Source organism: Typha angustifolia, chromosome 1 (genome assembly GCF_048772165.1).
Source record: "Typha angustifolia cultivar Huaian chromosome 1, ASM4877216v1, whole genome shotgun sequence".
Taxonomy (NCBI): Eukaryota; Viridiplantae; Streptophyta; class Magnoliopsida; order Poales; family Typhaceae; genus Typha; species Typha angustifolia.
Window position 1 is genome coordinate 1,579,722 of NC_133239.1, and position 25,625 is coordinate 1,605,346.

The 25,625-nt window shown below is 38.5% G+C and overlaps 4 protein-coding genes across 6 annotated transcripts; 3 read left to right on the plus strand and 1 right to left on the minus strand.

Annotated features, from left to right (window-relative positions):
* Positions 1-1,757: 1,757 nt before the first annotated feature.
* LOC140760708 (heat stress transcription factor A-4b-like) lies at positions 1,758-4,599 on the plus strand. The gene is made up of 2 exons (XM_073097707.1): positions 1,758-2,303; positions 3,344-4,599. The coding sequence occupies exons 1-2, from the start codon at positions 2,088-2,090 to the stop codon at positions 4,463-4,465; spliced, it is 1,338 nt and encodes a 445-aa protein (XP_072953808.1). The 5' UTR covers positions 1,758-2,087; the 3' UTR covers positions 4,466-4,599.
* Positions 4,600-5,315: 716 nt separating this feature from the next.
* On the plus strand, positions 5,316-5,819 carry LOC140759646 (pathogenesis-related protein PR-1-like). Its single transcript, XM_073096262.1, has one exon. It carries the CDS (start codon positions 5,316-5,318, stop codon positions 5,817-5,819), a length of 504 nt encoding a protein of 167 aa, XP_072952363.1.
* A 1,072-nt stretch (positions 5,820-6,891) lies between these two features.
* On the plus strand, positions 6,892-15,158 carry LOC140760724 (gamma-glutamyl hydrolase 2-like). Of its 3 annotated transcripts, XM_073097716.1 has the most exons (11): positions 6,892-7,052; positions 7,734-7,971; positions 8,661-8,747; positions 9,914-10,003; positions 11,101-11,195; positions 12,172-12,232; positions 12,351-12,440; positions 12,537-12,599; positions 14,005-14,093; positions 14,822-14,914; positions 14,990-15,158. In XM_073097716.1, the coding sequence occupies exons 1-11, from the start codon at positions 6,955-6,957 to the stop codon at positions 15,078-15,080; spliced, it is 1,095 nt and encodes a 364-aa protein (XP_072953817.1). In that variant the 5' UTR covers positions 6,892-6,954; the 3' UTR covers positions 15,081-15,158. The 3 variants fall into 3 exon arrangements, with proteins under 3 accessions (XP_072953817.1, XP_072953809.1, XP_072953826.1); XM_073097708.1 differs by lacking the exon at positions 6,892-7,052 and having other exon boundaries at positions 7,347-7,971; XM_073097725.1 differs by lacking the exon at positions 6,892-7,052 and having other exon boundaries at positions 7,360-7,971; positions 14,986-15,158.
* Positions 15,159-15,545: 387 nt separating this feature from the next.
* Positions 15,546-19,928, minus strand: LOC140774805 (probable alpha,alpha-trehalose-phosphate synthase [UDP-forming] 7). Its single transcript, XM_073117977.1, has 4 exons — positions 19,769-19,928; positions 17,678-19,695; positions 16,660-16,933; positions 15,546-16,356 (listed from the first exon to the last, which is right to left on the minus strand). The coding sequence occupies exons 2-4, from the start codon at positions 19,666-19,668 to the stop codon at positions 16,015-16,017; spliced, it is 2,607 nt and encodes an 868-aa protein (XP_072974078.1). The 5' UTR covers positions 19,669-19,695; positions 19,769-19,928; the 3' UTR covers positions 15,546-16,014.
* Between the last annotated feature and the right edge of the window lie 5,697 nt (positions 19,929-25,625).

A 25,625-nucleotide genomic window follows, 5' to 3' on the forward strand; every position in this document is an offset into this window, starting at 1 on the left:
CTTCCTTTTCTGTCACTGTCCACAGATTAACATATAATGTATAATTTCTTTCGCACAAAAAGGTTGAAGAATGCAATGCTGTTACTGGGTGTTGGAAAACAAAACAAGCTAACAAAATCTATCATCATGGACAAGAGACTCACATCAAGCACACTCCAAGACCAATAGTTTGTAAACATTCACACCAGTACTTTTTTAAAACAAGAGAACAAACTAGAGATGGAGAGCCAGAAAGTCCTAGTTCTAGAACAAGGGAATAAGAATTACATTATAAGACCACCTTCGCCGACAAAGATAATGGTGAAAAAAGAAACCAAATATTTGACATTAAAACCCCGTGCAAAGAAGCTTCGAAGCATCGCCATCTCCAACTTAATGATTAGAACAGCAAGGCCGAAACTTTTCCAATGTGCTGGGAGAATGGAAGCTCCCTCTGTTGACCCGTCTCTGAATCGTCTTGCCTTCTTCCCCAATCCACTTGGAAAGCTAAGTTAATATAATGTAAAAATCTGTGCTTCCCTTGGATTCTTGGTGATTGTTAAGTCGAAATCGTTCAGAATTCAAACAAACAAGTTGATATATGAATGGAATCTTTGGATTCACACCCCTTAAAAAACCATTTTATTTACGAATTGACGTATTTGAATTGCATGTATATTCTACGATATCTCACAGGCCCTAATCAAGGCGAGACACGTTTCGTCCGGATACGCGCAAGTTTTGGTCATTAATTCCTGGATACCGCCATGTTATTCTCGGATAAGCCATGTAGAAAGATATCCTCCGTGGAGTAGATGACCTCCTTCGGTCGTCACTGATTGGCTCACTAATTGCCGAAGGTGAAATCACTAACGGTGACGGCTATAATTTATCCTTTAAATTTTCTGATTCATTTGAAAAAAAGAAATATATATATATATATATCTGGTTCATTTATAAGGAACATTCTTATTATTTTGTCTATTTACTTATTTTGTATAATATATTTTTGTATAGAAAATGAGTTTGTACATTAATCATAGATTAGATAATATAGCTAGTCGCATATATAAATTAAAAAACTGGGTAAACTATTTTAAAAATAAATAAATCATACCTTATATTTTACCTATTTTATGATTAGCACCATATTTTTGAGAATTTTGTAACTCTACTCTTGTTTTTTTCTATAATTCTTATTTAACACTGACATTATTTTAACTAACTATTATCAAAAAAATTACTAAAATAATCCCACCCTTTAATCTCTCTTTTTATATCTTTTTACTATCTTCCCGACTTACCTCCTCCACCATAACTGTCATCGTCCTCATTGCCGCGGTCACATTTTCTCATCTTTTCTCATCTCCTTCCTTGTTTTTTTTTTTTCTCTTATTTTTCTTTACGAAGAGAAAAATAAAATAAAGAAGATATAGATAATTTAAATATTTATAAATTATTTTATATATTATAACTAAATATTTTTTATTAATACCATCTAAATTAATTCAAAATATTAAATAAAAATTATAAAGAAAAATAAAGGATCCGATTAAGTGTGAATCTTATACAATGTGAACGGTGTAATTTATAAAAATTCCTTAAAAATATAATTCCCAAACTTTCATGATAGAATTTAACAACTTTTCTTTTCTCACCAACTAATGAGAAAATATAATAGTTGATGCGAAATTATACTCAGCATAATCACCACTTAACAACAATAGGAAAAGGAGGGCAAATAAGATTAGATTAGATTAGAAAAGTCCACCTTCTAATGGAAATTTGTACTTGACGCCCTGTTGTCTCTTCTGTCTGTGCGGGAGAGACCATGACTACTTCCAATCTTCCATGAGAACCCCCCAAAAACTATCTTCTTCTTGGAAAGATTCCACAACTACCTACCAAACCGATAGTGCGGGAAAGATTGACGATACGGTTGATCTCCTCGTTCTTCGATCCGCTTCAATCCCTAGAGTTTGGTGTCCTGAACAAGATCCGAAGACAATTTTAGGGTTTTGGTGAGTTCTATCATTGGATTTGGGGAGAATTGATCGAGATTAACGGCGGCGAGTTAAGATTTGAGCTAATTGTAGAGGAATCAGAGGATGGAGAGCTCGCAAGGGAGTTCGAATTCGCCGGCTCCCTTCCTCACGAAGACGTATGAGATGGTGGATGATCCCTCCACCAACGCCATTGTTTCGTGGGGACCGACCAATACGAGTTTTGTCGTGTGGAATTTACCGGACTTCGCGAGGGATTTGCTCCCCAAGTACTTCAAGCACAACAACTTCTCTAGCTTCGTCCGGCAGCTCAATACTTATGTAAGTTAGATCTTTCCTTGCTTTATAAGCTTGGAAAACGTTGGTCTTTTCGCATTGTAATGAGCATAATTCTGGTAAAAAGGAAGATTTTAATGTTTGAAACTTTTCGTAGTAAGTTGATGATTTTGACTACCTGAGAAATCAAAGGATAAGTTAAATTTCACAATCTTTTGATAAACTTCGTAAATTATTTTTCTGTTCTTCGTGAAGCCGCTATTGAGATATAACACAAATAAATTTTGTAGGAGCATAGTTCTTTTGATTTATTAACAAGTTAAATATGAGAATAGATTTTTGGTACTTTGCAAAATAGCTTGCTTCTTACTAATTTTGCATCCTTGAGATGACAGCGTCGACGACATGCATGAAACTTGATGATATACCTAATTATATCTTCCAACATGTGCTTTTTATTATATTTCGTTGCTGGATGAGGCCATCAAATTATGGGATCTAGGAATGTTTCTGACTTGCAACTGCAAACCAGTTTCATGTTTGTCGTGGTTTCATGTAAAAGGAGCATCTAGATAAGCTATTATACATATCTTTGGATTTTAGAAGCTAATGCTTTATCAGTTTTTTTCGTAACTTTAGTCATTCTAGATGTAAGTTATAGAAAATTGGTTTTATTGCATCAGGTAAACAAATCAAGCAGTGATTAACCAAAAAGTGGCTCTAGATAAAATTGAAAGTTTCACTTGCAATGAAGCCACTAAGTTACTCATATTAGGCTTCTATCCAGTTAAGCTCTGTTAAGCTTGAGCTAGTTTATCTGATTTTGTTCCTAGAGATTAGCCCCAGAGTCCATTTGAAGAGCTTCATCTGCCAAAACTCAACCAACTCATTTTAGTTACAACCCCTATTTATTCACTCGTACCTACCAGAAAGAAGACTTTCTTGCATCAAGGGAGAATGACCTTGCTATCTATTATGGATGGTAAAAGTAACAATACTAGCAACTATAAGCAACACCCGGTGTCAGTTTGTCATGACATGATTCCTTTGCTCTCCAATAATGGGAATTTTTTTGTCCTTTATAGGGCTTTCATAAAATAGATCCTGATCAGTGGGAGTTTGCAAATGAAGATTTTATAAGGGGACAGAGGCATCTCTTGAAAAACATTCATAGACGCAAGCCAATACACAGCCACTCCTTGCATCCACAAGGCCATGGGGCATTAGCTGAAACAGAAAGAAGGGAACTCGAGGAGGAGATTATGAGAGTTAAATGTGAAAAGGATGTGCTAATATTGGAGCTTCAGAAACATACCCAGCAGCAGCATCAGATGGATCGGCAAATGCAAACTTTAGAGGAGAGATTGCAAGTTATGGAACACCATCAGAGGAATCTGATAGCTTTCTTGAGCCAAATCATACACAGACCTGGATTTCTCTCCAACTTTGTGCAACAATCTGATTATCACAGCAAGAAGAGGAGACTTCCAAAAGCTGATCTGTTATATGAGGATGTCAATATGGATGACAATGAGATTGTACATTTCCAGGCATTAGGCAAAGAGGGATCGGACATGTTACCTATGTATGCATTGGATACAGAGCCATTTGATAAGATGGAATCATCCTTGAATTCCCTAGAGAATTTTTTCCGAGGTGTGAGTCAAGCTTCTGGTGAAGACATGTATCATGATAGTACTGTGCCTTCTCTTTCTGCTGTAGTTCTTACTGAGATGCATGCATCTTCGGTGGAGACTGATGCAGACTTGCAATCATCGCCACCTAAACTGCACGCTTCTTCACCTTCTATAGGAGAAATCCATTTGACTCCGGAGTTGGCAGAATCCACGGGTTATGCAGAAAATCTTGCTTTTCCTCTGACCGATATTCAGGCAGATATACAATGTAAAATATCTGAGATAGATGTTAATTCTGAGCCTACCGTTGCTATAGTTGATCCAACAAGTGATCGAACTACAGCAGCTTCTACTGTGCCAACTGGGGTAAATGATGTATTCTGGGAACGATTTCTTACCGAGGCTCCTGGTTCTTCTGATGCACAGCAGGCCCAGTCACAAAGACGAGATGAAGATGACATGAGAAATGAAGGAAAAGTACAAGAACATGGAAGTTTTGGGTGGAGCAGGAAGAATGTTGCACACCTAACCGAAAAGATGGGGCATCTCACTTCAGCTGAAAAAACTTAATGGTGCCTTTTTTCCGTTTTAGCTTTGAATTTTTTAGCTTTATTGTTACTTGGAAAGTGAGATACGACTGATGTATATATATATATATATATATATATTATATAATATATTGCTGTTCCAAATTTGATATTTCATCTCTCTTGCTTGCATCCTTACTATTACATTATTTGGCTGTTGCCAGTTTATAGTAAGAAAATTGGCATATCTTTGTTGTTCTTAAGATATCATCTACATTTATTAGCTTGGTATTATCAAGCCTCTAGCTTATTCAGACTCTTACCTTGTATAACTCTTCAAACTGTTAGAGATATTCAACTTTGAATATCCGACTGTAGACTTTACTGAAAGAGAGACTTTTTTCTCTCGTTGAGTAGGCGATCCGCTAGGTGTCAAACAATCCACATCAATAGATACATATTTTTTCTTCCCATTGGCCTTCGTGGCCCAAACATTACAAGAGAAGACGACCTCTTCCTGACTAAAATATACATCGTTATCATAGAAACTCGTAGATTAGTAGGCTGGACGAGGTGTTAAAATACTAAGTAAAAACCAATAACATCCCAGCTCACATAGTCACATGGGAGCATATGATTTCTGAACTCTAAATCACAAATTAAATGGAGGTAACCAATGTTAACACTATATTCTACGATCTATAGTTTTTGCCATGTTACTCCATTTGACTTTCCATTAGCTTCATCACATTCACTGACGAGTTCTTAGCCTCATATTTCGTTCCCCACATGGTCAAGTCCACGTCACCATCCTTCCTATATAAACCCCACCACACATTCTCTCACTCTTCATCAATTCCAAGAACCAACAAAAGACATCCACTATAATCTTTATGGGGATTACCACCCTCTTCTCTTCTCTCCTACTACTCGTCCTTCCACTGCTACTTTCTAACGCCGATGCTCGCTCGTTGGGCTCCGTGAGCTCGGCGGAGCAGTTCTTAGCCCCCCATAACACTTTGCGGGCCAGTTTGCGCCTGCCGCCGCTCCAGTGGAGCACGCATCTGGCTGCGTATGCTACGTGGTATGGAAACCAGAGGAAGGGGGACTGCGCGCTCGAGCATTCGACGGCGAACTACGGGGAGAACATCTTCTGGGGCCAAGGGAAGCAGTGGAAGATCGCCGACGCAGTAGCCGCCTGGGCGGCCGAACGGGCCGACTATAACTACAAGCGCAACTCGTGCGCGCCGAATGCCGATTGCACCCATTACACCCAGATGGTGTGGCGGACGACGCAGCGGCTTGGCTGCGCCAAGGTCATCTGTAACTCCGGTGACACTTTCATTGTGTGCGAGTATGATCCTCATGGTAATGTCATAGGTGCAAGACCGTATTGAATGTCTTTGTTGGTGGTTCTGCTTTCTGTGAGCCCAACTAGGTAGAACCCAGTTGATTTGGATTCTTTTTTACCCCATCTCTTTTGGTTTAAAGATGTATTCTATCTCTGTTGCTTGAGTAGATTCATCTATATATATCACATAGTGTATTTTGTTTTTTCTCAATATATACCAGTTAACTAGCCAGGTGTGTGTGTGTGTATATATATATATATATATATATATAGACATACACATAAAAATAAAAAATAAAAAAATAAAAAAATACAAAGAAGAAGAAAGGATAGTGTGGTACATAACTGAAAATGGAGGACTCAATTCGTAAATATGTAGAGAAGAGTAGTTATCTACAATAAGTCCAAATTGTAGCTGGTATTATGCAAAAGACATTTGGAAACTCGGCAATCGTCGTATCTGTTAACCGACTTCTCTAATGGAAAAGTGCTTTACCCCGTACTTAGCGTGGGTTAACTCCTGAGGTTTCACCGTTATCTCCCTCCTTTCCCTTTATTTTCATTTCATTTAGCCCCTGAATAATACTTCAATCAATCTGAAAGTATACCTAAGCTTGGAGGTGCTCCATGGATAGCTTCATTAATTCTGAATGGAATTGAAGTTGCTCAGCCAAGTCCTAAATTCGCTGCTCATTCTTCCTCGAAAGATTCGCCAATATTGCCAAGCGAGTAGATTCCGCCATGGATACTCCAATTACTGCTCTAAGCTACCTCTACGCTAACCACGAGTTGACCACAAGAATTGATGCCTGCTCTGATACCAAATGTAATGATCTGAGATTAACAATCTCAAATCCCTTCTCTAACTACTCCCAAAAAATTATCGATGAGAGCAATTAGCCTTGTTTAATAGTTTTTCCCTCTCTCAAGCTGAGAAGATGACGATTATTATAGAAAAGGGATAGATGGGTTTATATCATACCCTCAGTTCCAATCTCTCACTTTCTAATTGACCTCTCTCACTCTCTAACTGATCGGACTGTTAACGGTAACTATGACTCAAGGACTTCTATGAAAATAAAGGGCTTATACATGATTATTTTGTAAAATTTCAGTCCCCGGTGCTGATACGGGATCACAATGCAAAGGCTCTTTTTTCTTCTTCCCAGCGAGCTCTGAGCATGACAGAGGCTAAGCCTCCAACGTCATATTCGTCGAATCCGCGGGCACTAGGGTTTAACCTCTCATCTTTAACGAGCCCGAGGAAGTCCTCCTGGAGGTGAGAGTCTTCTCTCTCTCGAATGCTTGCTTCTTTCTTTCGTAACCGGTCTAGGATCGTGGTATTTCTTAGACTTCTCCTTCCTTGTGTTTGGAGTTTGAAAGTGTTTTTCATTTAGAGTTTTCTTTGATGAGAATCATGCTACTAAATGAGAAGGGTTTCGATGATGAATTATTGATGTATCGTTGTTGTTCATTTTGAATTTGAGTAAGCCAAGATTTCTGTGGTTGCTTTGTTTCTATATAATAAAGTTCTTTTGGGTCTTAGATGTTTGGATTAGGACTTCTCTCTCTTTCTTTCTTTCTTTCTTTCATTTTGGTTTTCTTGAGTTAGTTTCCATTAAAGTGAATTGGGCAACCTTTGTGTTTTTCATAATGAAACTGCTTGCTGGTGTTTTCTATATTATATTCGGTTGTATTATGCAAAAAGATCCTTGAAGCAAAGCAAGTTTCTCTGATAGAACTCCGCATACCTCACATTCTTGAAATGGGGTTATACGCAATTTTCCAGTCTTCTTCCCTACTCCTCTCGTCCTTCCCGGTTCCAGATGACCTCTCTCCCAGCGATCTGGGGCTCTAATTCTAACTCCATTCCTCTTCTCCTCCTCCTCGTTATATCCTTCTTCTTCCTCTGTAATTCTCTCAACTTCGATTCTTCCCAATCAATCATTATTCCTGGCAGAGGTGACGAGCGCTTTGCCGAATCCTTCGGCGTCTCGACATGTGCATCACCGGATCCGTCGCTCTACTACTACCCCGTGATCGGGATCGTCTCCCACCCCGGCGATGGAGCTTCCGGTAGGCTGAGCAACGCTACGAACGCTTCCAATATCCCGGCCTCCTACGTCAAGTTCGTCGAATCCGCGGGCGCTAGGGTTATTCCTCTCATCTTCAACGAGCCTGAGGAAGTCCTCTTGGATGTGAGGATCTTCTCTCTCTTGATTGGTTGCTTCTTTCTATCATTAGCGGGTTTGATCTTGGATTTCTCTTTTCTTGTGTTTAAAGTTTGAAATTGTTTTCCATTTAGAATTAGTTATGCGAGATTTGTGCTTTCTATGATGAAATCGGTGCTGCTCCCTTTGTTATATGATTAAGGTTTAATACAGCGTTATTGTTCATCTTGAGTTTGAGTTGGCTTAGTTGATTGCGCAAGATTTCTATTATCTAGGATGATTTCTTTCTTGTTCTTTATGTTATAACGAGCCCAAGGTTGAACAGTATTGTCGTCCACCTTGAATTTGAATAACAGTTTAAGAATAATTAGTGATCTTTTTTATTCGTGGATTGTATATTATAGAGTATTGGTATGAAGTAGGATGCTCTGCTGCCTCATTCTGCTTTCTGTACATTGAATTATACTTGTTAAAATATGGGAAAAATGAATCAGTGGCTTCCTGCCTTATAGGTAAATTTTGGAAATTATATATGTACTTGTGAAATTGATGATATGCAGGCATTTATGAAGGGTGCAAATCAAGTATACCCATCATAATAGCTATTTAGTAGTCATTTCTTTGAAAAAATATTAGTTGGCACCTAGTCTGTCTCGAATTTGTTGTTTGGCCGGATGATCTATTTATACTTATTTAATTGATTCCCTCAACTGCAGAAGCTGAATTTGGTGAATGGTGTGCTTTTTACTGGTGGATGGGCAAAAAAGGGTCTGTATTTTGAAATCATAAAGAAAATATTTCAGGTACAATGCTGTTTACTTGAATCTTTTCATTTGTTGCAAATTATTTTCCATTATCTATGATATTATCTTATATTGTTCCTTTTTATCTTCTGTGTCTTTTATGAGGTAAGATATAATATCTCCTACCTCGGATTCATAGAATGAACTTGATTATGGTTAACATCATATTGTAGATAATCTAGCACCAGTACTGCAAAGGATTGAAGCATTAGTAAAATTTGATGTAGGTTTCCCATAATATTTTCAAGCTTAATATCTATGTTGATCTTAAATTTCAGACAGACTTAAGTTTTTGTATAATACCAAAATATTGTATCTGAGCTGAGGTTTTATAGGTCTTGAGTTCTATCTCGTTCATACCTTTATTCTGTCCTCTTAATTTTCATGTGATGAGATGCATACAATGAGCCAATGGGAATTTCTGTGTCGGCGCCAACAGAACTGTGTTACAATGCTCTCTGTTTATACTAGAGTGGATATAGGCATCTGTTATGATTTATTAGAATGAGGTAATGGGATAACTTGCTTCAATGTACATTCCAGCAGGATTAGGTAACCAGTTTGTGCAGTATTCTTGGTGAGTCATGGTCGCAAAGTTTCTAATAGCATAGCATTTTACTATCTAATTGTGTATCTTTACCAGACTTGGTAGACTAAGTTATGTCGGGTGATTCAGAACATGCATGTTCACAAAGTGATGTGTTCATTGGGTTTAATAGAATTGCAATTACACTTTTGGTGAATTTTTTGTTTTATGAAACTCTTATCTTATAAGGCAATTTATTATAAAGAGAATATGAGGCAACAATCTCTTCTTGCTATAATTTATTAATTCCCTCATTCTTGCTTTGGCTATCATGTATTCTAAGTACTACTGTAGTACTGTTGCCTAAGACTGCTTATTTGTAGAGTTCTTACAGGATGGGGTGCTTAATAGATTGGAATGTTGGGCAAGTAGGAAACAACTTTGTTAATTTTCTTATTGGTGTTTGTGTAGTTAAAGTTGTATTCCATCAATTTAATTAATTTTTTAATGCCATACTGGAAATTAGACTTTCCATAAACTAGTATATAAAGGTTTCATCATGTACTGTCTACTCTTGCATATCCTTTTTTTTTTCCCATAAAATGGACCTGATTTTCTGGTGTTTCCTCTGCTCTTTCAGATAACTTTGCAAAAAAATGATGCAGGAGATCATTTTCCATTATTTGCAATTTGTTTAGGATTTGAGCTTGTAAGCATGATTATCAGCAATGTGAGTTCTATCTCTTCTGGAGATTCCAAACAACCCTACAAATTAATCTGTCTCTTTAGTTTTTTTTCTTTACAAAATCCAACATTATATGTTGACTATGTTGTATTTCTATATTATAGCATGTTTGTGCTGCTTTTCCTTCTTATTCTTCATTGCTGTGTCTCTGCATTTAGTGCCTTCTTGTTTGTGACGTTAAAGATGTGTTCAATAAGATAAATGAGATTTGCAACATGCCATGCACATGCCTTTTATAGCCATATCAAAATCATTTGTAAATCTTGCAGTATTCTCATCTTTAGCTAGTCTCCAGGATAAAACCTTTTACTAATCTTTTATTTTTGTATATGTGTATTCTCTATCAGCTAAATCCTGATTGCAGCCTAAGATTAAGTGTAGCCTTAAGAATGTAATAGAAATATTTGAACTACCATTGGTGATTGTCAATATTTATAGGAAAGAATAGATAAGCCGAGCATATGTATGCACTATGTAATAATGAGAAAATCAAATGTTCATTCTTCACAAAGTCTGACAGATTGGTTAGCTAACTGTTAATTCAGTAATGGACATTCACTAGTAAGCATTTTTGTAGAAGAAGATTATCTGAAGTTAGTTTGATTTCTTGTTGATTCATTTAAGTTTGGACATGTAATAATGAGGAATTCGAATGTTCATTTCTTCACAACGTCTGACAGATTGGTTAGCTAACTGCTAATTCAATAATGGACACTCATTAGTAAACATTTTTGTAGAAGCAGATTATCTGAAGTTAGTTTGATTTCTTGTTGATTCATTTAAGTTTGGACATGTAATAATGAGGAATTCGAATGTTCATTTCTTCACAACGTCTGACAGATTGGTTAGCTAACTGCTAATTTAATAATGGACACTCATTAGTAAACATTTTTGTAGAAGAAGATTATCTGAAGTTAGTTTGATGTCTTGTTGATTCATCTAAGCTTGCAAAGTAGAAATGAATTCCATTGCAGTCACATCTTGATGCTTAATGATGCAAGAGGACTCAATTATCGACCAACCTAAGTAGTTCTTTGTTTTTCCTCATCAGACTAAACTATTCTTTTAGTAAATAATTGTAGGACAGTAATATTTGTGAGAGTTTCAGTGGAGAAAATCAAGCATCTATTCTTCAATTTACTGATTATTCTGTAATTGAAGGATCCGTTTTTCAAAGGTAATTATATTCATCATGCCTCTGTTTCCTTATTATTATTGTTATGCATTACATATGCCAGAAGATCTTTATTTTCTTTTAAAGTGTGGGACATCCCTAATGAGAGCATACATGGGTTAGTAGGGAAGAGGAGATTTTTTTCATATCTTGTACTCTTCCAACAGTCTTCTTCCTATCATTTACAAATGTTTTTCTATCCTGGTGTGATGGGGGTGAGGGGTGGGAAATGGAACCAACTCGGCATCCGTCTCATTCGTGACATTCCAACTCTTGATGATAACCCTATCTACCATTAGTACTCCTGAGAAACTATTTATCTTGCCTCAGCCAGGAAATAAGGTGAGAAAGAGATGAGAGGAAGTGGAGACAAGGATTCATTCATTGTTCAATGATAGTAAGGGTGGTTTGTGGTCAATTTTTATCAGAGTTGATAACAATAATGAGCACAAGTATTTACTGAGTTATCCAAAACTCGATATTGTTCTCAGTGTTTTCACTCTTTCTTATTATGTTGTTATTTTATTTGAGTAATCTAAATTTTCTTATTTTCTGTCATTCTCTGAATTTGTAGGATTTTCATATGCTTTATATTAAATTTTCTAGAATTTAGGTAATTAAATTTAATCCGAAATGTAAAGGCTGAGATGATTGATACTATCGGTACATATTATTTTCCCAACTACTGATACTAATATTTAGAACCTGGGTAGTTATTTCAGTTGCCTTATAGTTTCAGTTATTAAATAATACATATTATAGACATGTAACAAATATTAGTATTCATGCAACTTGGTGGAGGGCCTAGAGCCTAAATAGGGGAATGGAAAGAAGAGTAATTTATGCATCTACAATATCGTAAAGAATTAGCCAAGAAATACAGCGCTTATATGCCATGACCTGGAGTTTATTCTTATAAATCATGATTTTTGTTTATTTTGGCTGATTAAATCTGCATGGTCACACATCTGATTCACAGATTTCCTCCTGAACTACTCAAGAAATTAAGCACCGATTGTCTTGCCATGCAAAATCACGGAGTAAGTGAGGCCTGTATTTGCTAATCTTGTTGGGCTTTTTCCCAGTTAATCTAGAATTTGTAAGTTTCATTTACTTAGCACTCCCTAACATTGTCTGATCCATCTAAATTATTTCAAGTTTGGTATATCTCCCAAAGGATTACACCAGAATGATGCTTTATCAAGTTTCTTCAAGATTTTGACTACAACAGCTGATGACAATAACAAGGTATAACAATAATCTAAGATTCTCTTCCTCACTACCAAGGAGGTTATTTTTTTTATATATTACTTTTCTATAGTTTTTGTGTGAATCTTTTATCAGATCTACGTCTCAACTGCACAAGCATACAATTATCCTGTGACTTGCTTCCAGTGGCATCCTGAGGTACCCTTGGGATACTCTCCCGACTTATATATATCATAATTATACTTTGCAGACTCGTCATTTCCTATGCAGTACTTTTTCAACTTTTGTTTATAATTTATTTTGAACTAGCCTTCAGTAATTATTCATCTCAAATGACTTGAAACACGTGAGAAGTAGAGCACTGTATTGAGGTCGAGCATATGGAACTTTCGCCCTTTGCTCCAAGATTCTTGCACATGTATTTGATTTGATTAAGAACTCAAGAAGGTGTTACTTCTCAAAAGTACTTCATGATTCTCGTGCTTTTATTTGGATAGTTAAGACCCTGAATTACAAATACCCAAAAGTTTGTTCTGGGCCTCTGCCAAAAGCGAGATGCTTTGGCTGATTTGAATTTGGTTTTTGTAATTTTAGTATGAAAATTAACAAAAATTGCTTGGTTTTAGCAACAACATTAGATCATGCTAGACATCTTTGCCTTGGCATCCAGAAGAAAGGAGCAAAAATGTATGACTGTTAGATTGGTATATTTTCAAATTGGTGTTCCACAAAAGACTCTTCGTGCTTAACTGGGATAACTACTTCTTGATATTTTTTATAACTTAATCTCGAAAAGCATTGAAAATCTACTTGACTTGGAACTTTTTATAGGCCATGAAGGAATTTTACATGTTGCTTTGATGTTCTCAAGCTGGAAAATTTTGATATTTGTACTGTATAAACTATATTTGAACTGGAAAAGATTTTTTTATTCTAATTGAAACATTTTATTGATTGAAAAGCTATTTTCTAGAAGTTCTCCAGCCACTTGAATTACATATATCAGTTTCAGAGTTGGAGGTAAAAGAAATTAACTTCCTAGAAAGAATTCTTGAAATTAAAGAACTTAGTTTTATTTGACCGTATCGACAGGATATAAACTTTCTGCTATAAAGTGAGTCCAAATGTTTGAAATATACATTTCTTAAAAGTGCATTTATAACAAACTCCTTTACATTTTCCATTTTCATGAAATGCGTTACAGTAAATGAAAGTCTAAGCCTTATCTTGAATCTTTTGATGAGTTCTATTAATTTCTTCTTTTATATAAATCAGACATTTGAAAAATGTATCTCCTAGAAGAACTACAAGGAACTATACACAAAGTGGTAAACATATTCCTTTTTTAAAAATGCTTTTTCTCCCCACTGCTTCTCAATTTTACATGGGAATCAAGACACACTTAGTCCAAAGAACATTATCCTGTGTTCCTGCATTTTCTTTCTACTTCTAATTATTCATTCTCAAAGTTAGACAAATTGTTAGTTGTTTTATATAAACACTGCAATTTCTTTGTGATACTCTGTATGCTTCTTCTGTTCTTGGTGCTTTGTCATTTGCAACTATAAGTTGAGCTCACGAAAGCTTATGTGACTTATCACAGAAAAATATTTTTGAGTGGGGCCTACCGATGATTCCGCACAGTGAGGATGCAGTCCGAGTAACTCAATTGGTTGCTAATTATTTCATCAGGTTGTAAGTGAACCTTCACTTATTTTCATGTCCTTATTTTGCTTCATGGTTTAGCATTTCCCTCATGCAGTAGGATATGTTGTTACTTAGGGCATTCTCATGGTGGCATACTGGCATCAGACAAACTTTCTTTGTTCATTTTGTTTTCCTGGTCTTTTATTTAACTTTTATGTTCTGATCATTGATAACCCTAGTTTATCATCTGCAAAATGCACCTTGCCATAGTTTATAAATTATAATGGGTAATATACTATCGTTGATTTTCAGTATTACTTTGCAGCCTTTTTGCTCTTGTTTCTGTATCATGACTGCTTCAAATTTGATAAACTGATCTCTTAAGATTTAGTATTAGCAATCCTTTTGTCTTTTGTGTGCTTCACTAATTTATTGAGCTCTCAATTCTTCATCAAACTTTGTCTTTCCTGCCTATCAATCATTTCCAACTATGTGCATGAGGGAGGGTCTCATTTTAAATCTTTAATTGCTGCTCCAGCATAAATTGCCTGGCATTTTAGTTCTGCAATGATGACAGTTGCAAACTTTTGATCGAACTCACAAAAGGTGGACATTAATTCATCATGTTGAGAATCTTAATATGATACTGATTAGTGTTATGGATTCTTAATTCTGTACTTACTTGAAACATATAACAACCAACTTCCAAATGGCTTCATTGAGAAAGGAAAACTAAAAGGAAAATCTAAAGATATTTCTGTGGCATGATGCAGTGAGGCTCGCAGATCCTCAAGCAGACCTCCTGCCAAGGAAGTGCTAGATAATCTCATCTACAATTACAGGCCCACATATTGTGGGAAGGCCGGGTAAGATCTTAATATTGTTCATGTCATATCTTCTGTTTAATATGCTGACGCTGTCACTTGCTCTGTTGTAGGAAGGGCTATGATGAAGTTTACATATTCTCTTAAATCCTGCAATTGTATGCTGGAGATCTATTCTAATGTGGGTGCATTGTATATATGTATGTGAGGTTGGAAAAACATAAAACATTACTATGTTGCTGTAACTTTCAGCCTTATAATCAATCTATTTACTTACTTTCCTTAACATAAAGAAAGCATCATGCCACTTTCTTTTGGAGACGAAGTGCTATAATATGAACAGCGCGAGTAGTGAGTTATAGGCTTCTAGCTACGAAACAAAACGAGTTGGTACAACCTGCGTTAAATATGAAAATTGGACTTGACGAAATAGAGTTGCTACCGCAAGCTGCGAGGCAAAACTGTGAAACAGAACTTGCTTTCCAGTTCCGTTGCAAAAGCAAACAAACCGTCACAAGGACATCGCAACGTTTGCCAGGCAAATCACGCATTTTATTTCCTATGATCAACACATTGAGGCTGAGCCGTGACATCTCAGACTGCAAGTAAACATGAATTTATAGTCTAAATAATGAATCAAATGCACGAATAAAACCACCAGTGAACTCGTTAATTGACATGCCAAATACCACTGACTCGCTCTAAACGAGACAACGGAGGCTGATAATTGCTATTCTTGCTTTTACTTTCAAATCTACTACAAAACAAAACCTAAAGAGTCACCTGGCCTCTGCAGGTCTTCTGTCTATAGAATGAATCTAGAAGACAGAACATGCCACCTGAACAAAGATGATAAAAGAAAAAAGGGTAAAAAAGAAAGAAAGAAAAGAAGGAATAAAGTTTCTGCGTTAGCTATGAACATGATTTTTTATGGAGCTACCACTAGCATCCTGAATCAATGCAGTCCACTGCCTGCCCCAACTGGAGATGGATACTTATCTTCTGAATAATGAATCTAAATGTCAGCAACTTTGTACCAGACAAGCATCCGATGCCTTGACAAATCAGATGATAGGTCCTGGTTCCAGTTTTATTCTTGTAATTGGAATTCAATTGCTCGAACATGATGACGTAGAACTCAATCACTGACACTTCTCAGCTTTTTCCAGGGTGGATGGAGCTGGATCTGCTCCTGCCTCAGTTGAACGGTCTGGTTTTGAGGCATCTGCAAGTGCTTCGAGCATGTTTACAACATCTGTCGTGTCGTCCAGATAATATTTGGCTTTGCTTGGTTTCTGCCCGACAGTGCAGGCAAACAGTGAGGTATTGGTGGCAACCAAGCCCCTCCTCATGATATCACTGATGCCCTCAAACATGTCCTCGTCTGACCTGTCATCACCGATACACAGCACAAAGTCTGCCTGCCTCCCACTCTCCATCATTGATGCTAGGATCTTCTCAGCCACCAATCCTTTGCTAACTCCCTGCAAATGGTAACATTTTCTGTCAAATGGTATATTCCATCGAAGGTGAAGTCGGCTATCGCCTGAAGTGGAAAATGAGAACATATGGAACACATTGATGTGCCTCACGATAGTGATATAACTCATCAGACATAGTATGTTAACAATCAAGAGTATGTTACATCAAGCCATTTAATATTTAATCAGGCTACTTAGTGCGTACACTGAGCTTACGATGATGAAGAGGTTGCTAGCTTGTATAAACAATCAAATTCAGGACACTGGACATGTTAAATTGAGATTTGTTATGAGAGGACGACATACCTGAGGCTTGACTTCGACAATGAACTGGCCACTCTTGACAGAAACTGGCTCATTTGCTAGGACACTCTCAAGATGATCGAGCATTTCCTTTGCCTGAGCTGAGCCAAAACCTGGGTCAGCATCTTGATGGTGCCAAACTAAAGCACTTTCTTTGGTTTCGATGGATGATCCATCAGTGGCCTCTGTGTAGAGTTTCATCACTGGATCTGCCATCTGCATCCACTCAAAATCAGCATTCTGAGAGGTGGTTTCCCATTGTTCATCTCTAGTCCACCTGCAAAGATTGAAGCAAAGCGAGCACATGATTTATTTCCTCCATCAGTACTACTCTCAGCAAAAGACAAATCCGGCATGTCATGATAAAGTTCTTTCAAATTTCTAAGCAATGATAACACTTGCTATCTAATAAAGACAGAAATCCTAGAAAGATCTATCTATGCCTTTTAACCAAGCCATTCCTACCAAGCGCTGGTGATCTGATGGCAACTGCTGCTTGCCAACAACTGCATATGGGCCCTATCATCAAGAGCAGACTGCTCACAAACCGTACAAGATATGGGTGCGGCTGTGCTGATGGCTGGGTAGCAGCATTGAAGGATGCTGGCATGAAAGACAGCATGCCGCTCCCTCCAACCTCCTAAATCGCTTTCAATACTAGGATTGATTCCTGAGATCGCTGACTGACTAATTACTCTAGGAATAATTCCTACAGTAATCTTGGATGGCCACCTAAATTCTATAGCTTTTAGATACACTGGATTTTATATCCAAAGCATCAAAACAAGCCAAATTAATCTCCTATTCACAATCCACAATTTCAGTGGAAGATGGTCTTTCCTTACAGTGTTCCTTTATAATGAGGACTGTTGTGGATAGGTACAAATATAAGCAAGTAAAGAATAAACCATACAGCATGCCAACCTATATGCTTATGTACCCAATGTTATCCAACATCATGCTTTACCCTGAGGTCATGGTATTAAACAAGAACATCACAAGCTAAAGAATGAGGATATACCTTAAAAAGTAACCGTGTTCAGCTGCAATGCCAAGCTTAGGGCATGAGGAAAACCACTTCCCCAAGCTACTCCTCCCTCTCCCACTGACAATGAAAACTACATTTCTCTTATCCGAACACAAGGTATTGATGATCCTTATAACCGCATCACTGGGTATCTTGTTGAGAGAGGTCTGTGGCACCACTGTTCCATCATAATCTAGCAATATAGCCCTACTTTTAGCCCTCTCATAAGTCGAGACGATGGTGTCCACGTTAAGCTTTCTGAAATTGGGGTCAAGGGCCACTACACGGAATCCAAATCCTAAACCAATACCCCAACACCTCCTCCTAAAATGGTCTTTGCAGCTCCTTTCCAAGTCCTGCAGATAGCTTTTTGACCAATATGCAACATTGTGAGTATTGACATATCGGTAGTGCTTCTCATGCCGTAGCTGTTTCTCTGCATCAGATAGCGAGATGGCCTCATTCATGGCCTCAGCCGTGGACTCTATATTCCAAGGATTAACCCGAATTGCACCGCTCAATGAGGGTGAACAGCCAATGAACTCCGATACTACCAGCATACTCTTACTTGGTCCATCAGACACCGATTCAGATATCCCCTGCCTGCAGACAATGTACTCATATGGCGTAAGGTTCATTCCATCTCTCACCGCTGTCACCACCACACACTCAGCTATAGTGTAGAAAGCAATCTTTTCAACACTGGAAACTGGATGATCGATAAACATAACCGGGCTGTAACCTGAGCTCCCAAATTCATCATTAATCCTCTTGCAACTCTCCTGTATCTCAGTCTGGATATCATCAAGATCCTTTCCCCGCCCCCTAGCAGGATTTGCAATCTGAACCAAAACCGCCCTACCCTGCCACTTGGGATGCCATCTGAGCATATGCTCAAATGCCAAAAGCTTGAGATTAATCCCCTTGAAGATATCCATATCATCGACGCCAAGAAGCACTGTCTTCCCCTCAAACTGCTGTGTTAGCTCTGCAACCCGCCACTCCTTATCCGGCAGCCGGAGAACTGACTCCAACTGGCCCATGTGGATTCCAACCGGCATGATCTTGATCCCGATGGTTCGGCCAAAGTAATCAAGACCGATATATCCACGCTTGGACTGGTACTCGATCCCAAGCATCCTGCTACAGCAAGAAAGGAAGTGTCGAGCATAATCAAACGTATGAAACCCAATCAGATCACAATTGAGCAGCGCCTTTAAGATCTCCTCGCGAACGGTTAGCGTCCTGTAGATCTCTGAGGACGGGAACGGGCTATGGAGGAAAAACCCCATCCGTAGCCTATTGAATCTTCGCCTGAGAAAGGTGGGAAGCGCCATCAAATGGTAATCATGGATCCAGACATAGTCGTCCTCCGGGTTCAGAATCTCGATAACCTTCTGCGAGAAGAGTTTATTTGCGAGCACGTACGACTCCCATAAGGCACGGTCAAACCGTCCGCCGTGGTCGGCGGAGAGCGGAAGCATGTAGTGGAAGAGCGGCCAAAGCTGCTGCTTGCAGAAACCATGGTAATATTTTTCCAAGATATCCGGCGGTAGGAAGGCGGGGACGCATTTGAACCGCTCCAGTAGGGTTTGGGCGACCTCGTCTTGCTCATGAGCCTCGACATCGACGCGAAGGGAACCAACGTAGAGCACCTCCATGTCGTCGGGGAGCCCATCCTTGAGCTGTAGAAGAAGGGAGTCCTCGTCCCACGAGAAGGCCCACCCTCGTCCGTCGGGCCGGCGCTTCGACCGGACGGGGAGCTGGTTCGCCACGATAATTATCCGATCCTGGACGATAGAGGACGGCACGTCCGAGGATACGCTATTCGCGCGCTCCTCGTCGTCGAGCTCGGACAGCGTACCCGGCACCGTCATCACCCTCGGCATCCGCTTCAACCCCGACCGCCCGCCTCCGCCACCGCCGAGCGCCGCGAAGTTCCCCGCGGCGAGATCTAAAAGGTTCGTATACGATCGTGACATCATCTTCCCAGATCGGATCGGGACGAAACCCTAGACAAAAGTTCGAATTAGTCCCTGCATAGATTTCTGATAGATAGAATAGAGATGATGGCGATGATGATACCTTGATTTGTTTCTTTTAGGAAGGGCGAGATTAGGGGGGGCGGCGAATAAGGATAAAGGACCGAGTCTGGGAAATAAAACGGGAAAGATACCGCACTAGTTTATGGGAGAAGGGAGGGAGAATAAACCCGAGCGGATAAAATCGACTAATTCGGGTTATTGTTGGATATATATATATATATATATATATATATATATATATATATTTATATAAAGGAAACCGGAATAGTGAGGGAAGGGAAGGGAAGGGAAGGGAAGGGGGGGGGGAAGAGGTAGGAGTGTAGTTGGAGTCTTTTGGAGGGAGAGGGGAAACAGGATAAGGTTGGCCAGCTGGAGTCACGCAGTCGCCGATCACGTGCTCCCAACCTCCCACGTGTTTGACGGTTACGATGGTGCCTTGGGCCCATTAACTCATTAATCCCACGGCCCATCGCGAGACACGGCTCCACACTCCAAGCCAAGAAGCTCATTATCATTTCCTAGTCTTTCTCTATACGAAGTTTAAAAAAATTTGGATACTACCACCTGCTTATGCTTATTATAACCTTATTGTTATTGCAATCCAATCGACTAACTTTTTCATTCTTCTTTTTTTCTTTTTTTTTTCTATAAAACAAAAGAACTACCGGCAGTGATTTGCAAAAACTCCTCCGCGTCCGCGATAGAGTAAACGGACCGAACGAGAACGATCGATCACGCATTAGGGCTGGACGAGGCGGGGTCTCCTATCGGCCCTCCTTGATTGACTTCGTTCGCTGGAAACAAGTGGAGCCACCAGCATGACGTCGCGTCTGACGTGTCAAAATCATGGTTCCACGTCGTCGTCGTCTTCTTCGTAAGTCTTTAACTCTCAACAACTGTCTCCATTATTAGCTGCTACTCCCGACATAGAAAACAAATACCCTAGATTTATAATTAAAATTGAAACTCCGGGTGTTTTTTGTGTGCTTGGATTGGTCTACTCTTTGGTCGGTGTTAGTAAATTACGTTCAAACCCATCTGATATGACCTCCGTACCCTCGCCCGATTACTTTGGACTCAGAGGAACCGTATGCCTACTTTCGTCGTTTCACAAACCGTAGCGAGTAGCCAGTAGCGACTACCCGTACCTAACACCGCCGATACGAAAAATAAATAAATAAGCGTCTTCACGTTGTCTCAAGATCGCGACCGTCCATTATCTGCCACGTCAGGTATGAGGTTCGTGGCAGTGGACTCCGTCGCTGTACAGTCGTAAGCACGAGCAAATGATTCACTTGATTGATGAGTCGATGGGCACGTCAAAAATGACATCGATTTATTAATAAAAGACGAGAGAGGAATCGGGGTGGATAATTATGCGCAGTCCGGATAAGATATTCGGATAAAGTTTGGATGGATAGCAACTTTCCTGCACATGCCGGATTTGGCCACAGGGAAACCATCTTTAACAGCCAATAGGAGGAGCCTACGTAGCTTTATTATAAAGACAAAGGTGATACGTGTGGGTGGATAAATCTTGGGTGGGACCTTACCTTATCAAAGGATTCACCTGCATCTCCAGCCGTCCGATCGTCCATTTAATATATATACATATATTTGTTTTGAAGGGTAAAAAGATAAACATAGGCATAGGTCCCCCCTACTGTTGCTTTTGCCACTTTTAATTTTAGAGGAAGGAAGTATATTCCATCGGATGGAATTAATTACTTGTATCCTGTTCTGAGTAATAGAGAGGATAGGCATTCATATAAAGATTACAAGGAATGAGAAAACCGAAGATATACTTTCTAGGAAGGATTGATTACTGGTATTCTGCGCAAGAGAGAAATAGATGAATTGCCTATTGAATGTATTCATGACTCACGTCAGTGTTTTCAGTATTCATGTTCAAAGAGTTGCATGATTTGATGCAGATCGATATAAATATGTAGCAATGTTAATATTATGCATCAAATAACTATATATATATATAATTAATTTTGAGCACAATTAATTGATGAGCATATTGAAACACAGTAAATGGGGTACTTGAATCAAACCAAATAAGTTGGCCCGCAATAAATCTTTACCTATATCATCTCTATCATCATTCATTTGAGACGAAAGAACTCCATTCAGTAATTTATTTACCTCACAGTGGCAAAGCATAGTAGGATTATATCAGCTTACAAGTAAGAGTAGCGTATTAAGTTTCTGCCCTCTCTCGGAATAAGTCGTGTTTGATTGACCTTGATCGTAGCAAGAATGTACCTATGAAGTCAACAAGCACATCATCCACTCAAAGTTGACAAGTGACTCGCACTCTAAGCCTAGGCCACGGGTAAGCGGTGATTTTTAATCTAATTTATTAGGCCCAAAAATATATATATTTAATGTAAATAATATCGAAGGTTTTATATTTTAAATGAAACGGGATGGGATAACTCGTTAAGTATTTAAAAGATTAAATAATTTCTATATTTTACTATTAAATGCAACAACCATGTTTTAACCACTTCGTTATGAGATAATTAACTAGGCATCAATCTTGAAGCGTACGAGGCTTTCGTGGGATGGCAGTGATGCGATCGACACCGTTCAAACGACGAGTTGGTAGCAAGACTATCCTGTGAACCGCCAACCAAGCCACCAAACAGGGGGGAGATACGGATAGCAGAGTGGACTCCTCCTCCTCTTCCTCCACCAACCTCTCTTCTCGCCAGTTATTGTCAATGGCGTGGGATTAAAACATGGAGATGGGAGAGTCAGGATGGCTCCACCAAAGCTCTATTACCTGTTCCTCGAGATCCGGTCCCCAATCGTACGACAACGTGCACCACGTGCCTACCTATATATATATATATTTATATATTTATATGTGTGTGTGTGTGTGTTGTGTGTGAAAGAGTCACAGTGTAATCCAATGGAGCAACAGTTAATGCTTTCCACATTGAAGGCTTCATATTTGCAGCATACCCAGCTGTGCTTCTCCCATTCGGTGACATCTTTATTGCTTCGTTCGGCAGCCATGTGCAGTGTTGGTAATTCCCAGCTCTGAGAAAGAAAATAAAGAAAATAAAAGAAAAGGATGAGTAATATCGTGCGGAAAAATGCGGTTGTTTGGATAAGATATTTAAAATATATCTTTTAAAGTGGTCAGTGTTTCTTAGGTTGTAATTTATCCCACCATGACGTGATGGTACAGCAGAAGTTTTTCTTTTTCATTTTTTTTTCCTCATATTTTGAACGAAATAATCTGTTTTTTTAACACATGCAAACAATATTTATAGTAACAATTGTTTAAAATTTAAAAGTACAGAAGGATAGGATGCAAGTATTTAATCCTTTTTGTTTTAAAATTTAAAAAAGATATTTGCAGGATGCAGCTTACTCTTTGAAACTCTCAAGTTTGGAATGGTAAAAAATGTAGATTAATGCAGTGAAAGCGGGTAGATGTTGAAATAAATGCACGTGTTCTTCATGCTAAACTCATGGAACGTCAACATCTGGTGCGCGTTAATAAACCATTTCCTACGCCAAACCATATGTGTACGAGTTGTGGAACTCGCTAGCAAAAGGAATAGTTAGACGTACGCCATAATAGTAATCACACTGAAGGAATAGAGTTTGAGACCACTGATAGCATCGGTCGTTGAGACTAATCGTCCAAAGGCCTGGAAAAGCTCCAGGATCTTTACAACATTGAAGGTACTTGCCAACCGAACAACGTTTAATTGGTGCACCCCAGGTTGCACTATTCAGGTGTTTGACTCTGCAACTCATGGAAGATACATTGGAAGGTGGTTTGTATTAATCAAACCATCATTCGACTTTTGCTCCTGATCGCATAGAGAAAGTTGCAGTCAGTTACAATATTCTGAGGCATATGCTTTGGATATCCAAGTGTTATTATGAGTACTATGGGCCACTGAGGGTTTATAAATCCTTTAATTATTTCCTCTTCTTTTCTTCCAACTCATATGTAATACTTGACAATTAAATAGTTATTGGAAGTGGATATCGTATATGAATATGACCAGGTGGCTGTAATATATATGCCATCAATTTGTGCAAGTTGATTGGAGAAGAGCTCAAAGTTATATATACTTGCACAGTTGCACATATGGAGTCCCTTGCCATGAATCATTGACAGGGACTTTGCATTCCAGGTAATGGTTTATAATTGCTCATTAGCCTCCCACTCATAACAAATTATATTAGTCCCAGTGTCCACATGCTATGCTGATATAACCACCTCATTTAACTATGGATGGTTGCTTGCTGCTCACATCAATGATTAACAAAGAAAATAAATTCCAAATGGGAATTTTATTAGATTAGGACTGAAGGTATATCTAAATCTACTTTTGGTTCTCAGAATCTTGTACTTAATTATGTAATATAGTTAGTCAAATATAAGAAACCAATGATATATCTAATCCTCAAAGTATATTGTTTCCATGCACATGTCATATGCAACTAGGCAATTATTGCTCTCTTCTAATGTGGAGGGAATTAGAAAGGATTGGTGGGTCCTTATAAATATCACAATGCCATGTCATAGTTTGTTGTAGCCTGTACAGAACTTCATAATAAAAGAGACATGCGTGAAATTGATACATCCACCACATATGATTGCCAAGTGAGACAAGGGACGTGGGCTTCCCATTATATTCATATATACATATATATATATATATAAATCAAGGTGAATGAAGTATTGATGTCAGCTACATACCCAATGTCTCCTTTGTAATTGGCCTATCTCCATCTATAAAAAGGTAGAAGAAACGAACGGAAGGATGGGATTGTTCTTGTCTCGGATAAGAGAGAGAGAGAGAAACTTTGGCCTTACGTATAGGTTATAACTGCATGGTGTGGACAAGGATGGAACAAGAAGGATAAGAATGGATGATTGGATTAGAATACTGTGAAACAAAAGATGGAGATCATGACATGCAATTATGCAAAAGATCATAAGTAGCAGTTGGGTTTCCCTCTCAGCCCAAATGGTGCTTTTGATTCAGCTTGGGCATGCAGAGAGTTGTGAGCCCAAAAGCATTGAAATCCATCTCTCAGTAGCCCATAGCTCACAAGCACTAGGCCCATGGTCACCTTTTTGGCAAAAAAGAAAAAGGAACTTGGGAGAATTTCTCACGGTGCTCCATGGGAAATTAAACAACAACTTGACACAAACTTCAAAAGATGGAGTTGTGGTGGTATATCCAAGTGACATACTCTCTCTCGGTACTTGCATCATCACAGAAACAAAGGAAATACAATTAATTTGTGCACAAGTGATGACAGTGTCGTATCTTACTTTGAGTAAACTTAAGTAAACCTCTAATATATAGCTATTTTGCTATAGGCTACTATTAAGGTAATATTGCAACGTGTTTAGTGAACAAATCACGGGCGACACTAGATAACAAGTCTCTCGGGTTACTTAAAATATGTCACAAATTGCTACAACCTAGATGTTGCCAAGCAATGAGACCCAAGCGTACATTAAAATGAACCAGGCAATTCAAAATCTTTGTAGCAAATTAGCCGACGAATGCATCCAAAAATATATTTGGCGGGATTAGATTCAAACTAGATTTAAATATGCATTAAAAAAGAAAGAAGTAAAAAGATAATCCAATCTTTCCCTACCTCCGATGCTCCCAAATGTACAGTTTATCTATAAAATGCGAGAGCTAAGTACACCTGCAGACCTGCACAAAGATATCCTCAAACAGCAACTCCCTTTCAAAATAGCGTAAAGACCGGAGGATCTTTATAACTAAAACAAAGGGATAAAACCCCACGTACCTCACGAACTATCTTAACCGCCAAACATATCCGACCACTTATTCCAGTTTCAATTTTCCAAACCATTCTGCAGGAGTCAGAGA